This window comes from Triturus cristatus, chromosome 11 (assembly GCF_964204655.1).
Source record: "Triturus cristatus chromosome 11, aTriCri1.1, whole genome shotgun sequence".
In the NCBI taxonomy this organism is placed as follows: domain Eukaryota; kingdom Metazoa; phylum Chordata; class Amphibia; order Caudata; family Salamandridae; genus Triturus; species Triturus cristatus.
Window position 1 is genome coordinate 1,049,865,748 of NC_140594.1, and position 17,045 is coordinate 1,049,882,792.

Sequence of the window (17,045 nt, forward strand, 5' to 3'; positions counted from 1 at the left end):
AAAATGCATTTGTTCGTTTGCTTATTAGTTTGGTGCCATTTTGCCCCTCTGCATGAAATCTGACACTTGTCAAGTGCATTCCTGCATGTCAAATTTTGTGCCGACCTGTCCAGAGGATGAACTGTTACAAGTAGGGCCACAAAATGGTATTACCTCCCATAGGAAAGTTTGTTCACTGATGAGGCAAACTCTCCTGAATTAAATGATACCAAACCTGGTATGAAACTACTATTGCACTCAAAATAGGGCTTTTTGTCGTTTGTAAATAATTCTGCTCAGTAGTTTTTTTGATATTTGTGTTACAAAAAGATGATGGGTGGGCATCAAAGGATTAATCAGAGAGAGGTGTTAGTATATCCCGTCTGCTAGTTCTCAGACCTCCACATGCCTTTGCAGATCTGAAATTACACATTTTGAAAAATTTACAAAATCCATAAGAGGGTGTTGTCTTTTCCTTCATTCAATCGCAGATTCTAGAGTAATAAAAGTGGAGAAGGCTCACAAAAATGAGGCATTTGCCTAGAAGTGCATTTGGGGTGCCTTTCATTTGTAGGTCCTGCCTGAGCCAGTGCATGCACTGCTCTGCGAGACATTTAGTAAGTGGGTTTTCAAAGTTCTACCCACCGGCTTTTGCTGGCCTAAAGCTTGCGTTCACGGGAGCGTGAACGTGCACAGCTGCCAGCTTTCAGCACCCGAGGTGCCATCTGGAGCGTGATTACTTTCACTTTTGGCACTGCTGCGCGCGCACCACTCACGTGTTTGCCGGCGCGCGCACCCTGTAATTTGCCTTCGAGGCGGTTGTATGACTTTTCCCATCGCGCGCGCGCACCACTCGCGTCCACTTTTTGCTTGCGCTTCTTGTTGTAATTTGCCTTCGAGGCGGTTGTATGCTGCTCTACAAATATTGTGAAAAACTCAAGTGAAATGAGTGAGGTTTTTCTGAGTGATGACCAATCACATTTTAGGAGCACATAACAAAGACAAAGCTGGTGTCTAAGTACTGTGCACGAAATTTGCAAAAGCGCTTTGAAATGGCCCGAGCGGGACCAAGCAGCCATTACCTCTCACCAGCGTCAATGTCTCTGAGAATGTTTACTGTGTGCTCTGCGCGTTTTTCTGAGGTGGCTGTACGTGCGCAGCTTGCCTGCAGGTGACACTCTCTTTCTCCTTTTCATGTGCTGCTCGTTGTTTAAATGCAACCTAATCCGTGAAGAGGATTGTGTGCTAAGAGTCTCCATTACCCAAGATGAGTAGACATAATCCATACATGCTGGGGTGTGGGAATCCTAGCCGAGCAGTCTCCCGCCCTGCCTTTTGTTAAAAAAAAACTGCTTACCAGTTCATTAAAAAGTCTCTCTTGTTTTGGTTTACGCCGTCTATATCTCAGATGTTTGGCAACAAAGGTCGATTTGTGCAAAAAAGCTTGGCTTCTTGGGAATGCTGTTGTGCTTTGTTCTCTCGCTGTACATATTTTTGATTGTGTGTATATCTTTTCAAGAAAGCAGCACTAATGGGGCCACGGTGCTTTTGATTTTCACGCAGTGAAAGTGTCATTTCTGGTCTTGTGTGAATGGGAAGCATTGAGGAATTGACTTAACTGCAGGAGTTTTTCATTTCAAAGAGCTCCATTCTTGCAGTTTCTATCAAGGGCCTGACAAAGGGCTTTTTTCGTTTCACTTTCGACACACGGTGGCTCAATATTTGAATGTTAATTTATTTTTAAACTTTTCTTGTGCACTAAAAGGTTAAATTTACAAATGCTTCAAATAACAGGAAAAGTTATGTAAACAGTGCCTTATTCAAATCAGGTCCAATATGGAAAAAAAACCTCTTGAATCACTTCTACTGAAAGTGCTGAAATCTTCCCAAATCTGAGAAATATTGAAATGGTCGACATTTTTTCTCAGTTTCCACTGACATTTCCAGTAGAGCAAAAATAGTCCCATGCTTACTCGCAAACATGTGTGTGATGAAGAAATAACTGTAAGTCTTTGAAAGTTTCTTGAATCTTGTTTTTTGCCCACCACTAACTTGGTTACAGAGGGACAACTCATTCTAGTATCCTTGCATATTAATTTCAGCAAACGTTGGGCCCAAGTAAGAGGGATTCCTGTGTTTGGAAAAGGTGGGAGCTAGAATATCTCATTATGCACTTTATTCTTTTAAGGCGATTTATATACCATTGTTTTTGAGTTTTATGAAAAAGAATCAGAGGCTAATTTTGCTTCAAATTTGGGCTATGTGAAAGCTGAGGCTTCTGAATCAGTGCCAAGCTGTATACCCAAAATGTAATGCATGCTTACCCCACTCTGTGCCATTCCTTCTGTTTTTATTTATTGACTCTTGTTTTATTTAGCGCTAGTGTCTCCTTATGACTTCAATGCACTCTTTAGTTGGTTAATACCATGTAGACACTGGACAATTAAATGAAGCGATGAAATACCGCAAGGCATCTTGTAACTGTCACAAATATTACAATATGAAATTCACCACAAGGTTGACGGTATTACATACATATTTCAAAAGATTTTAATGTTGTTTCTATAACGTTTTTTAACACTATAGTGCATTTGTTGTTTCACAGTGGTCTGCCTGAGACGGGTGTCTATAAAAATAGAAGTCAGTAATGCTTTTAAGGAGGTTCTGTGTTGCTGTTTGTCATCCCCTATTTAGTTGCTAAATGTCGTTCAGTGATTGTTTAGGTCTCGCCTGACCCTGCGCTGCACTGGCGAGACTTTTAGTGAGGGCTTAAAAAAATGTTACCATGGCCGGCCTAGAGCTTGAGTGCATGTGCGCGGGCGCGCGCAGCGCTTGATCGCGACCGCGATCACTTTCGCGGCCGCACGGCCACATTGAAGTTCTCCCTGAGCCAATCCTTGTTTATTCGTTTTGTAATGCAAATACTTGTTTAAAATGTAATCACTTGCTCACTCCCAGTTGTGTTCCACCACCCGTCCCCTCCGACCTGCTACTCCATTGCTCCTCCACCTCTTGTGATGGTTTTGTTTTTACATTCTTTAAAGATCCAGGCAGCTTTCATCTGCTATTGGGCCACATCACTTTCAGAAATATCCTTTTGTGTGAATGAAAATTATTTGTTTTACTGTCTGCCACCTTGGATCCGTAAATTAAAAAAGAATGACTTAAAGCGTGTTGGCTGCCTTCATTAGGATGACTTGGGCGGCAGTAGCATTGTGAGACACGTGTGGTTACTCTTGCATCATGTCATCACAATTTATTTATTTTTGGGCTGATGTATACAACATTGGCAAAGCCAATAGTCACAAAGTTGAGTCCTATTGGCTTTGCCACTGCTGTTTTGCATTGAAATAACCTGATGTTCAGAATCGGTATTTGCGTCGTACCACTGAGGCACTCTAACGCCCATAAGTTCTTTCCACTCTACAAAACTATGCGAATACGTCTACAGCCATCCCATGTGCGACGCAGAGTTGTTGAGGGAGAGATTTGAATGAACGGTGCATTTGCTATTCTAACTTGATGTCTCCACTTCGATGCCGTGTTAGGTTGTGCAGTGGAACAAGAAAATCTTTCTGTATTCAAACATTTGACTTTATATCGGACTTTATAAACAGTATAAAAGCTGGCAAAGTTGTTTACTGTGTATTATATTATTTAAAAAAGGCAGGCCCCCACATGACCCCTTGCCCCCTTTACCTCCTGTTTTAGTGACAATCTGTTCTGTGGCAGGGGCTCAACAACACTGATCACATTTCTACATCAGAAAGACTGATCCTGTAAATACATGGTGTCTGAAAGATCTCTACCTTTTTTTTAGGTCGAGCCTAGAGCAGGGCATGCGCTGCTGCTCGACTTTTAGTAAGGGGCTTTTCAAAGTGCTACCCACAAGCTTTTCCTGGCATAAAGCTTGCGTGCACGTTTCGCGTGCATGCCGCCATCTGCCTTTCTTATCTCTTCCTCCGCATCGCTGGCCTAATTACTTTCACTTTCGCGGCCGCTTTGATGTGCGTTACTTTTACGGCTGTGCTTGTTTTCCTCACAGCAGGCTCCCTTTAATTTGAATTGCTTTACTTTTAACATTAAATGTAAAGCGCAGGTTCCCCGATTATAGCAAAAGTAAAGAAATAGAAAAAAAACATTGATTTCTTTACTTTTACTATAATCGCGGCACCCGCGCTTTACTTTTAATGTTAAAAGTAAAGCGCCGGTGCCGCAATGCTTGTTTTAATGGTCCTATGAGTTTCTCAAGCTTAGAATATGGTGAGCGCTCATTTTCCATATAGCTCCTCAATTCTGCTTCGCCAGTGGGGACTATTATGCTAAATAGGGAGTTGGTTAGCATTGGAAGAATGGCACCAGTTTGAACAAACTGCACATTTCCCAAAGAAGGCAGGATTCCCCGCCATCCCTGGTGTGGGCTAGCATTTAGTTTACTACTTGGGACACAGCTGCCTCTGTAACTGTCTGACCTATTAAACACAAGTGGGAGTGGAGGCAAGAGGAGAAGCCACGCACTCTTTCAATATACACGCACGAAAGTTGCAGGAAACAAAAATAACTAACAGAAAACGTGGAACTATGCGCTGAAGGGATTGGACGACAAGCAATTGGGTATTAGTACAAAAATTAGTCCATGTAAGCGGTGCAAATAATCTGGCAACGTACTTTTTTCTTTACGAAAATGCACATGTCAAAAGACTGCAGAAAGCCCATAATTCGCCAGCCTCGGCCTGAACCAGTCTCCTTGAAAATCTCAAGCAGAGGTCACACACTTCCGTAGCTACTGGAAACAGGTCCGACTTGCTCAAATAACACCAATGACTGCATTGCACAAAGAATGTTGCTGCCAAAGAAGTGAGCTGCAATTTTCAGCAGTCTTTAGGTCCGGCGAGAGACAGCTTGAGCAGTCCGCCAAAGCTCATGTGAGGGGGGCTGGGGGGGATATATGTTATTTTATACTACAAAAATAAAAAGGAATACAAAGAAAATATGTTGTACCTAAACATGGCCACCGTATTCTTGCAATACAATTTTAAAAAACATTCAAAGATGTGGCTGTCTTGCTACTGATATGTTTAAACAATAAACCTTTCAGTTGCATCGTGCATTGCATTATTGTTTGTGAAGAAACAAAAATAAATTGCCACTTAACCAAGCACTCAAATAGCAGGATGTTACAATGTTACTTAAACACTGTATATAAAACATACATTTCAAAAAATGTACAGGCAAAATAAGTAACCCGTTTTTAAAGTGAATGTAACACAATTAATCAAAGAAAAACTGATGTTAAGGCACACTTCAAAGCAGACTTCGTTCCTTTCACTTTAGTTTTATTTTAAGCGGATGTGAAAATTGCACAGAGCCTTTGTGCAGTCACTCAGTGGAGGGAACTATCAGCACAAGCATTGGCATGGCCAATAGGTCTCGCTTTTGGGACCTTATAAGTATTTAGTTATGCAGCACAATTTCCTTGGTGCAACAACACTAATTGTTGCATGGCTAAACACTTATAAGGTCCCAAAGGCGAGACCTATTGGCTATGCCAATGCTTGTTCTCTATTGAAGCGGTGTTCTTGACAAATAATTCGTGCAATTGTGCCACATTTGTGAATGGAAGCACCCTTTGTGCTGGGGGAAGCATGCTGCTCTGTCCTCAGGGGGTGGGGGTGTTATTGTCTTCCACTGAAACAGTATATATTAGTCATTAGTCAGCTCCCTGCAGAGCAGGGCTTATGTTATAGTGAAAATGTCAACATTCTCTAGGCGCTGCGTGTCTTGTGCTCCCTTCTCTTGTTTTCAGAAACATGGAAGGGGTGTTTAGTTTCTCCTTACAGAAAAAAGCCCACTCACTGCACCAAAGGGAAACATGTTGTGCGGCATTTAATGAGAGGCTTAACTTATATTCTTTGTCATATGCTTTACAGGTTCTGGTTAGCATCACCATTTTGTTGCACCACTTAAGGCATAATTCTAAACAGAAAGGTACAGTAACAAACATTTGCAAAACCAATAGGTGTGTCTTTTGTGACCTATTGGCTTGTGACCTATTGATTTTGGCGATGGTTGGTAGCCACGCTGCAGAGCATCCCAGATGCTGCGCAGAATGGCTAAAGTAAAACAAGCAAAATAAAATTTAAGGCAGCCGCCAGCACCATTTGGTAGGTGTGCGCATGACGCATGCACGCACGCACGAACGCCGCAACTACAAAATGATGTTTTTTTAATAACTTTTTATTACTGATCCAAGCGGAATTCGTAACTAAAGCTCTCTCTCTCTCTCTACCTCTCTCTCTCTACCTCTCTCTCTCTACCCCTCTCTCTAACCCTCTCTCTACCCACCTCTCTCTACCCACCTCTCTCTACCCACCTCTCTACACACCTCTCTCTCTCTCTCTCTACACACCTCCCTCGACACACCTCTCTCTACCCACCTCTCTCTACCCACCTCTCTACATACCTCTCTCTCTCTCTACACACCTCTCTCTCTCTCTAAACACCTCTCTCTCTCTACCTCTAAGTGGCAGCCGGAGCCTCATAGCACTGCTAGTCCTTTAAAAAAAAAAAACAAGCATTGGCATAGCCAATAGGTCTCGCCTTTGGGGCCTTATAAGTGTTTAACCATGCAACAGTTAATGTTCTTGCACCAAGGATATTGTGCTGCATAACTAAATACTTATAAGGTCTCAAAAACAAAATCTATTGGCTATGCCAATGCTTGTTTTCGCTGGTGCACACCTGTCAGCCTGAACCCTATGACTTTTTTTTCACCAAAGACGAACGTCTACAACAAATGCACCCGGTTTTATTCTCATCTTTACTTCACATGCAAAGTATTTAATTTACAAGTGAGAACTCTCTTGTGCTCCACACAATGGTTAAGGACATCACTTTACACTTTTCAATGCTCTTGAAAATTCTCACTCATCTTCAATTAAAGCGAAGAAGAGTCATGCTTATGGCACTCTTTAACGATTAGATTGTATCCTACACAGGTCGCCTTCAGCGTCTCAAAGGTGGCTGCAAATATTCAAAAATCAGGTAAACATATTTTTTCTCATTCCCCAGGAACGAAACCCTATGAATCATACCCTCAAATCGCTGTATTTTTCCAAGTTTAGTGAAGTATTAAAGTTTAGGTTCTGAGCTTCCTTGTGCATAACCCTAGAACAGCTTTATTAGAGAATCTAAGCATACCGCCTGTGTGTACCACTGTCAATGAGATTAGAAAACAAGGTTTCCAAAGAGTAACACCTTGAGGCAGATGACTGGGAGCAGAGGTTTCGAATTTCTGGAATTACGGGAACACCAAATATATGTAGAGTATGTATAAAAAAAAGACATTTTGAAACTATTCATTTTTTTAATGAATCTCGTTTTGCTTTATTGAAAAGGAACTGCATCTTTTTTTTTTTTTAAAGATTGCTTTATTTAAAAGCAATCACAGGCATGGTGGTCTGCTGGCCCCAGCAGGCCACCATCCCTGTAATGACAACAAATCGTAGTGGGGCACAGTTTGCGACCTACCTCATTAAAACGAACGAGTGAAGTCGAAATTTCGACTCGTTACGATTAGATACTTTGTGAACCAATTTATTAGCACATAAGTCGGCCCTTAAAAACCTTTACTGGTTTGAAATACATTGGTCATTACATGCAATTGATATTTTGTAACCAGTAAAAAGTACCTATGGCCCAGTGCGAATATATATCATTTACAAAGGGTTTCGGGGCATTAAGGACATAGTAAAAAGTCAATTTCCCCTTGACCCCTCCTCCGCCTCGTGGCCTGTACTGTTGAAATAGGGAGGCTGCTGAATCATTGATTCTCAGCGCCCACTATCTCCTGAGAGAGGTTGACAAACTTTGTGTCCTGGTGAAAATGTTTGCCTGGACTTGCCTTATTTGAACTGTTGAAAGAGGGTAAACAGGGGCAAAGCTCGCCCTGCTGCTTCTCATCAATGACAGAATTCTAAACCAGGGTGGACATTAGTGCAGAATCCTCTCCAGGAGCCATCCTTACAAGATAGTGGGGTTGTGCACCAACCATGAAGTGGTTAGCTGTGCTGCTCCTTTGCTCCCAGGTTTCCTCCAGCAGGGGGGACCCCTCAACCATTCAAGATGCCAACTGCAACGACCCAAACGTCTTTGGAGCTGTAGACCTGGCACTGAAGAAGTACAACGCGGGCAGGAAAGAAGGGAGCCAGTTTGCCCTGCGGAGGATCACAGAAGCTGGCACCACAGTAAGGGCGTTTTGTATCCTTGTAGCATCTTTACATTGCCTCTGATGCCTATGGGGGCACACTGTGGGGTAAGGGTTGCACCCGCTTGAAGATGCAGGTTAGCATCTTAAGAAACAGTGATATTGCACTGTACTGCAATTACATTCTTCTAGCGCTTCTTGCCCCTGACAAAGCCCCAAAGCGCATTCTGTGGGTGCGTAGTTTACTCCGAAGGTTTTGGCCATGAGTCAGAACTCGCTGGAATGATAGCAGGATAGACCCGTTCTGTGCGTGAGTAGTTTATTCCGAAGGTTTTGGATCAATGCGTCAAAGCTCAGTGGCATGATAGTTGGATAGACCCGTTCTGTGGGTGAGTAGTTTACTCCGAAGGTTTTGGACTACGAGTCAAAGCTCACTGGTATGATAGATGGATAGACCCGTTCTGTAGGTGAGTAGTTTACTCCGAAGGTTTTGGACTACGAGTCAAAGCTCACTGGCATGATAGATGGATAGACCCGTTCTGTGGGTGAGTAGTTTACTCCGAAGGTTTTGGACTACGAGTCAAAGCTCACTGGCATGATAGATGGATAGACCCGTTCTGTGGGTGAGTAGTTTACTCCGAAGGTTTTGGACCAATGCGTCAAAGCTCACTGGCATGTTAGATGGATAGACCTGTTCTGTGGGTGAGTAGTTTACTCCGAATGTTTTGGACCAATGTGTCAAACCTCACTGGGATGATAGCTGGATAGACCCGTTCTGTGGGTGAGTAGTTTACTCCGAAGGTTGGACTACGAGTCAAAGTTCACTGGCATGATAGATGGATAGACCCGTTCTGTGGGTGAGTAGTTTATTCCGAAGGTTTTGGACCAATGCGTCAAAGCTCAGTGGTATGATAGCTGGATAGACCCGTTCTGTGGCTGAGTAGTTTACTCCGAAGGTTTTGGACCAATGCGTCAAAGCTCACTGGCATGATAGATGGATAGACCCGTTCTGTGGGTGAGTAGTTTACTCCGAAGGATTTGGCCATGAGTCAAAGCTCACTGGAATGATAGTTGGATAGACCCTTTCTGTGGGTGAGTAGTTTACTTCAAAAGTTTTGGCAATGAATCAAAGCTCACTGGGATGATAGATGGATAGACCAATTCTGTGGGTGAGTAGTTTACTCTGAAGGTTTTGGCCATGAGTCAAACCTCACTGGGATGATAGCTGGATAGACCCGTTCTGTGGGTGAGTAGTTTACTCCGAAGGTTTTGGACTACGAGTCAAAGCTCACTGGCATGATACATGGATAGACCCGTTCTGTGGGTGAGTAGTTTATTCCAAAGGTTTTGGACCAATGCGTCAAACCTCACTGGCATGATAGCTGGATAGACTTGTTCTGTGGGTGAGTAGTTTACTCCGAAGGTTTTGGACTACGAGTCAAAGCTCACTGGCATGATAGATGGATAGACCCGTTCTGTGGGTGAGTAGTTTACTCCGAAGGTTTTGGACTACGAGTCAAAGCTTACTGGCATGATAGATGGATAGACCCGTTCTGTGGGTGAGTAGTTTACTCCGAAGGTTTTGGACCAATGCGTCAAAGCTCACTGGCATGATGGATGGATAGACCCGTCCTGTGGGTGAGTAGTTTACTCCGAAGGTTTTGGACCAATGCGTCAAACCTCACTGGGATGATAGCTGGATAGACCTGTTCTGTGGGTGAGTAGTTTACTGCCAAGGTTTTGGACCAATGCACCAAAGCTCACTGGCATGATAGATGGATAGACCCGTTCTGTAGGTGAGTAGTTTATTCCGAAGGTTTTGAACCAATGCGTCAAACCTCACTGGGATGATAGCTGGATAGACCCGTTCTGTCGGTGAGTAGTTTACTCCGAAGGTTTTGGACCAATACGTCAAAGCTCACTGGCATGATAGATGGATTGACCCGTTCTGTGGGTGAGTAGTTTACTCCGAAGGATTTGGCCATGAATCAAAGCTCACTGGCATGATAGATGGATAGACCCGTTCTGTGGGTGAGTAGTTTACGCCAAAGGTTTTGGCCATGAATCAAAGCTCACTGGAATGATAGCTGAATAGACCCTTTCTGTGGGTGAGTAGTTTACTTCAAAAGTTTTGGCAATGAATCAAAGTTCACTGGGATGATAGATGGATAGACCCATTCTGTGGGTGAGTAGTTTACTCCGAAGGTTTTGGCCATGCGTCAAACCTCCCTGGGATGATAGCTGGATAGACCCGTTCTGTGGGTGAGTAGTTTACTCCAAAGGTTTTGGACAATGAGTCAAACCTCACTGGAATGATAGCTGGATAGACCCATTCTGTGGGTGAGTAGTTTACTCCGAACATTCTGGACCATGAGTCAGAGCTCACTACTGTGATAGATAGACAGACGATTATTAGCAGGAGTAATTGTAGCAACATTCAGCAACAGAGTTCAGGTTTGGGTTCAGGTTTGGGTTTTGTGTAGGGCTACTGAAATTATGCGGCAAGAGAGGACCACATTATATGGGAGCGGTGACTAAATTATGTGGCAGGAAAAGGTAATTTATGTGGCGTAATGCGCCATATTTTGTGATAGTATTACTTCATTATTTTGTCATTTTCACCCGTATTAACACTGATTTACCAAGGTTTTCGCTTCTTTAGTACCAATTTAACACCCAAATACAGCAATAAGCTACTGAAAAGTGATCAGTCAAACTTTGGGAAGGGCCCTCCACTGAATGGCAACTCAAGCTACTGCACGCTTAGTAACATTCGATCTGTTTGAGCTAGAGACATTTTTTGTTACAATCTGCAAATTATGCAGCAGATAATGGATTATGCAGCAAATTCATAACTATGCGGGAAAATGCCACGTCTGAAGAATCGCATAATTCCAGTGAACCTGCTTTTGTGTAGTCATGCACACACGGGGCACGTATCATACAGGGTGATCTCCAGAGCCCACAAAGTACATACACTTATAAGTAAATACTAATGTATAAGTAAATACTAAGGTATATACAAGAAGTCTTGAATGCTCGACCTAAAAACGGAGCCACTTATGGGATTTAAGGTTGTTGTGAACACAATGATGAAGGCAATAGCAATGATAATGGGAAAGTGCCTGTGAACTAAGAGTGACAGGGTCCTCATTAAGATAACTTGATCCTACTCTTAAATCCTACTCTTTTCCTTTCTCAGTCTAGTAGATGGATTCTACAGCAACTGAGAAGAATTAAAGGGTGTAGGATAAGGCAGCATCAGGCATCTTAGACGTAAGCACACATACTCGGGAGAACTACCTGGCCAAATCTTTTAACCCCTTCGATGCGTGTGACGGAGCGGTTCCGTCATGCACGTCGGTCGCGCTGTGCAGATGACGGAACCGCTCCGTCACGGCCCCGCCCGTGCACGAACCCTTCAGCACAGCGCAGTAATCCGCGCAGCGCTGAAGGGGTTAATACTCACGGAAGAAGTTCCAAGAGGGCAGAATAAGCCTGAGATTCCTTATGTAGCCACCACGCATACGTATCTCTCAGGGATATGCTTGGGGAATGCCACTGACTATGCATTAGCCCTAGTGAAGTGTGATCTGAGGAGGGATGGTGTTTGGGCTCCCTGTAAAGTGCAACAATCTGTAGCTTTCACTCCAGCCCAGGAGCATGCAAATGAATACGCCACACACAGCTTTGGATTGTACGTCTTTATTCCTCCGCATACAATCACATTCTGTTCTCTGATTATGCCATAACCATTAATAACCACACCTAAACACCTACCAGCAAATTACATACTTCCTTCACTAAGTGCACCCAGAACCATCAGGGTCCTGACACACATAGTCTCACACCACTACATCTCCCCCTTTGTTAAATAAAAAGTACAAACAACAGCTACATTATATTTCTTCAATGCACTTGCACAAGTCAGCCAGATGGAGTGGCGTGAAGTGGTTGAGATTCACACTGTTTATGCTCCAATGGTACAGGGTCTGATGCTTGATCTGGACAGTCAGGTGGGAGGGCCTCTTTTGTAGGTGCAGGAGCTGATGATCGCAGAGCTATGTGCTTCAAATCTGAGGTGCCCCGTATGATGGACTGTCCGGAATGATGTGCAGTCACCATATGTCCTTTGCACGTCAGTACTCTCAGAGGATAGACAGCACATGGAGGGTCTGTTTTCTGCTTTCAATTCTACTTGGCCAGGACTAAGGGCCTGATTATGAGTTTGGCGGTCCATCCCACGGTGGCAGAGTGGCAACCGCCACACCGGGGGTTTGATAGCCGTATTACGACATTGGCAGTCCGACTGCCTTAGAACCTCTGCTACCGCCAGGGATCCGCTATCCCTGATGGTCTTGCAGCGTTCTGAGGCCACATTATGCTGGCAGTGCAGCTGCTGCACCACCAAGCATAATATGAGTTTCTTCACTTCCCTCCTTTTCATTACGGTGAGCCCACCATGAAAAAGGTGGCAGTGAGGAAACTATGGGGGCCATACAGGGTCCCATGGTGCCCTGGTGCATGGGGGTGCATGCAGGGGGGGCACATGGTGTGAACCCTGTCTTCTGCACCCAAGTTCCTGCACACCATGGGCTTTACCATCTTTACAGTAAAGCTGGTGCCACTAGAAAGACAAAGCACCCTGGACCCTCCATGGTCTTCTGGATGGCCCTTAGAAACAGAGGTCTTGGACAAAAAGCCTATAGGAACACTTCTATCCAGTCCAAGAACAGGCTGCTCCCCAGAGAACTGGACCACCCTGCCCAGGCAGTGATTGCATATTGTGCTAAGATGCCTTTCAAAGATTTTATTTTATTTCATAACACAAAAGCAGCCATAAAAGATGCATAAATAATTACATGCATAAGAAATATTACCATTACAAAGAAAAATCAACATTAAAAAGCCAACACAATACAATCAAATTACAGCCATCCTTGACAAGCAGCACAATGGTCTAAACGTTAATTAAACTAGACAAATCCCAATGACCATAACATTTCCCCTAAGTCAATGCCCTGTCAAACCACCCCCAATTTAGTTTGACCACTTCCAAAAATATTTAAAAAGGTGCAAACGCCACAACAAACATTGTAGTCCTTAGAGACTGAAGAAAGATCAATGCACCCCTGCAATTCCTGAACCTCAAACCTTTTTAGATCGCCTTAATAAATAACTGAAAAAAAAGGTTTGTAAAATTTACAAAAAACATTGAAAAGTTTTCTAAGGCTGGATGTCCACCCCATTCCTCAAAGATAGGGTTCAGGACTTAATGGAGAATGTATCACTCAAGTGATGTTTCGAAACATCTAATACGGCTATCCTCTCCTGTATTTTGATCCTTGTAATGTTGGAGACTAACATGCTATAATAAACTGTGCATTTCCACAGAACGACTACCAGTAAGCAGAGTTGCAGAGAATGGTGCCCTCTCTTTTTTTCACATAAATGAGGACTGTATTGTTTTCTTTATGAATCTCCCCATTGGCAGGAAGTTGTTTAGCTCCTTGTTAGATGCTGCACATTTATGTGCTATGACAAATCTAACCTTTCATACAAGACAACGATAGAGAGTTCCCCATATAGTGAACACTCCCAAAATCTGAGGAGTCAGTAGCGACTGCGAGCTGTATGCAGGCTAGAAAGAAGCAGCAATCCACCAAGAGGGTGGGTGCATGTGTCCCTATCACAAGGTCAAGACCAGAGATGACCAGAATGCAGTGTGTTTTCACTGAGCATGTAGTTATGGACTCAATGTTCTGCTAGATGTGTTTGTAGGAAAAACCAGGGTCGGACTGGCCGTAGCAGGCTCTGGGCGTTTCCACGCACAAGCCCCCTCCACCTCCCAACCCGCCGTCGGTTTGACTCAATTGCCAGGGCTGGTTTGCGTTTCCAGTCCGGCCCTGGGAAAAACATATGGAGCTTGGTGGTGGCACCATCCCTATGCAAAAACCTTGAAGTCCCTGAAATCTGTTGGATATTTTAAAGTCTTGTCAGTCAGCAATGATCCACTTCCTTGATGATAATCATTACTTCTCTATGGAAGGGAAGTCTTTTCCCATGCTTTAATGTAAAACAGACCATATTACCTAAGTCCTTTTGCCAAGCAAGATTTGGCACAGGTCTCGTAGAACTCAAGACCAGATAGAGTGGTGAGAGACCCCTTTGACAGTGCATGGATGGTAAATTGCCCAGATATGGATATTAGAAAAAAATTTGCTACTAGAGAAAGGCCTCAACTAAGGCTAGGATCTTGTTTGTGTTTGTCACACACTAGGACAGAAGTGAGCTAGATGGTGGTCATTTCAGAAGCTGTCTAGCATAAGTTGGTTTTCTCCATCTGAGAAGACCTCAGCAGTTATCCGTGAATTGTAGCAGTAATGGATTGGAGTGGTTCTGCTGATATTGCACTGAGGGCAGTGACAGATCCCCAGAGTGGTCACTGAGACATTTCAATTATTCTTCTCTATGAAAGGCCTTCTCTTTGAATACCCTTTTCTTAGGGAGGAGGAGGCTCCAAAAGGTCTTAAAGCAAAATAATTCACTGGCCCTGGAAGTATTGAAGGCTTTTGTTGCCTTCACGATAAGCAAAGATCTTTACAATAACAGCTTTCATGGTGCTCAGCCATCAATGGATCAAATAAGATCTTCCCATAAAAGAGAATATCATTGTCTTTTTCTAGGTTTCCAGCTTCAGATCTGAGGACTTGAGATATGACTTCTAGCCCATGGCAAGAGTGTTCAGTTCAGTTCAAAAATAATGTTTATTTAGACCAATTGGTCTTTAAACCACAACATTTACAAGAGTGAATTTCATGGTCTAGTCGCAGTGTGGAGTAAGTCCCAAGATATCAGCAGCCTTCGCCCTGTAGTTTCCTTGCTCAAGTTTAACATGAATTCATACTTTTCCACATACAGTTTGGGAGCAAGGCGATGCACTGGATGAATTTGTGACAAAGATGGCCCACGAGGCTGCCCTGATTTAACTGAAATGTACCATTCTCAGGCAATACCACCAGATTGCATTTAATTGTTGTGAGTTACTGGATACGTGGCCTGTCAGAGAACATCATTTTACCGTGTAGAGAAGTAATTGCCACCAAAGACTGATCTGGGGATAATGATGGGAGAATCATGGGGTGCCCAATACTTGTATTCAGAGCATTTTGAGATGGTTGACTCGAGATGTAGCTTTCTCCAAACCTCCTGAGCCTTTGTGAAAACATGCAACTCAATGGACAGAGCTGGCAAAGGTGTGGCTGTGCAGCAACCACCAAAAAATAAATGCCCTTATTCTCTACTGAGGACCACAGGGTAATGTTTCCAAACGTCTTACAGACTCTCTCCTGAGGCGGAAGCCGGGAGATTATAGCTCACTAGCACGCTGTTGTTTTAAAAAGCATTTGACTGTCACCTGCATTTTCGTTGAAGCGCTCGCTCGCTGGTTACACCTGACCGCCCAGCAGATCCATTGCTGTAGCGGAGAGGGTTGCCACAGCAACGCCGCCCTCGGTCACAGGACACGCCCAGCGGCGCTCACCACGCCCACAAGCCTGGCCTTATATTGACTCGCGCTGAGCACTAGCGCTGTCTTACAGACTCTCTCCTGAGGCGGAAGCCGGGAGATTTTAGCTCACTAGCACGCTGTTGTTTTAAAAAGCATTTGACTGTCACCTGCATTTTCGTTGAAGCGCTCGCTCGCTGGTTACACCTGACCGCCCAGCAGATCCATTGCTGTAGCGGAGAGGGTTGCCACAGCAACGCCGCCCTCGGTCACAGGACACGCCCAGCGGCGCTCACCACGCCCACAAGCCTGGCCTTATATTGACTCGCGCTGAGCACTAGCGCTGTCTTACAGACTCTCTCCTGAGGCGGAAGCCGGGAGATTTTAGCTCACTAGCACGCTGTTGTTTTAAAAAGCATTTGACTGTCACCTGCATTTTCGTTGAAGCGCTCGCTCGCTGGTTACACCTGACCGCCCAGCAGATCCATTGCTGTAGCGGAGAGGGTTGCCACAGCAACGCCGCCCTCGGTCACAGGACACGCCCAGCGGCGCTCACCACGCCCACAAGCCTGGCCTTATATTGACTCGCGCTGAGCACTAGCGCTGTCTTACAGACTCTCTCCTGAGGCGGAAGCCGGGAGATTTTAGCTCACTAGCACGCTGTTGTTTTAAAAAGCATTTGACTGTCACCTGCATTTTCGTTGAAGCGCTCGCTCGCTGGTCACACCTGACCGCCCAGCAGATCCATTGCTGTAGCGGAGAGGGTTGCCACAGCAACGCCGCCCTCGGTCACAGGACACGCCCAGCGGCGCGCACCACGCCCACAAGCCTGGCCTTATATTGACTCGCGCTGAGCACTAGCGCTGTCTTACAGACTCTCTCCTGAGGCGGAAGCCGGGAGATTTTAGCTCACTAGCACGCTGTTGTTTTAAAAAGCATTTGACTGTCACCTGCATTTTTCGTTGAAGCGCTCGCTCGCTGGTTACACCTGACCGCCCAGCAGATCCATTGCTGTAGCGGAGAGGGTTGCCACAGCAACGCCGCCCTCGGTCACAGGACACGCCCAGCGGCGCGCACCACGCCCACAAGCCTGGCCTTATATTGACTCGCGCTGAGCACTAGCGCTGTCTTACAGACTCTCTCCTGAGGCGGAAGCCGGGAGATTTTAGCTCACTAGCACGCTGTTGTTAAAAAGCATTTGACTGTCACCTGCATTTTCGTTGAAGCGCTCGCTCGCTGGTTACACCTGACCGCCCAGCAGATCCATTGCTGTAGCGGAGAGGGTTGCCACAGCAACGCCGCCCTCGGTCACAGGACACGCCCAGCGGCGCTCACCACGCCCACAAGCCTGGC

At 44.7% G+C, this 17,045-nt stretch overlaps 1 protein-coding gene across 1 annotated transcript in view; it reads left to right on the top strand.

Annotated features, from left to right (window-relative positions):
• Window positions 1-7,813: 7,813 nt before the first annotated feature.
• LOC146785933 (T-kininogen 2-like) overlaps window positions 7,814-17,045 on the top strand; it is a 71,887-nt gene continuing 62,655 nt past the window's right edge. The window contains exon 1 of the mRNA XM_085635333.1: window positions 7,814-8,225. Coding sequence (XP_085491459.1) covers window positions 8,031-8,225 — 195 coding nt within the window. The 5' untranslated portion in view covers window positions 7,814-8,030. The remainder of the gene's footprint in view (window positions 8,226-17,045) is intronic.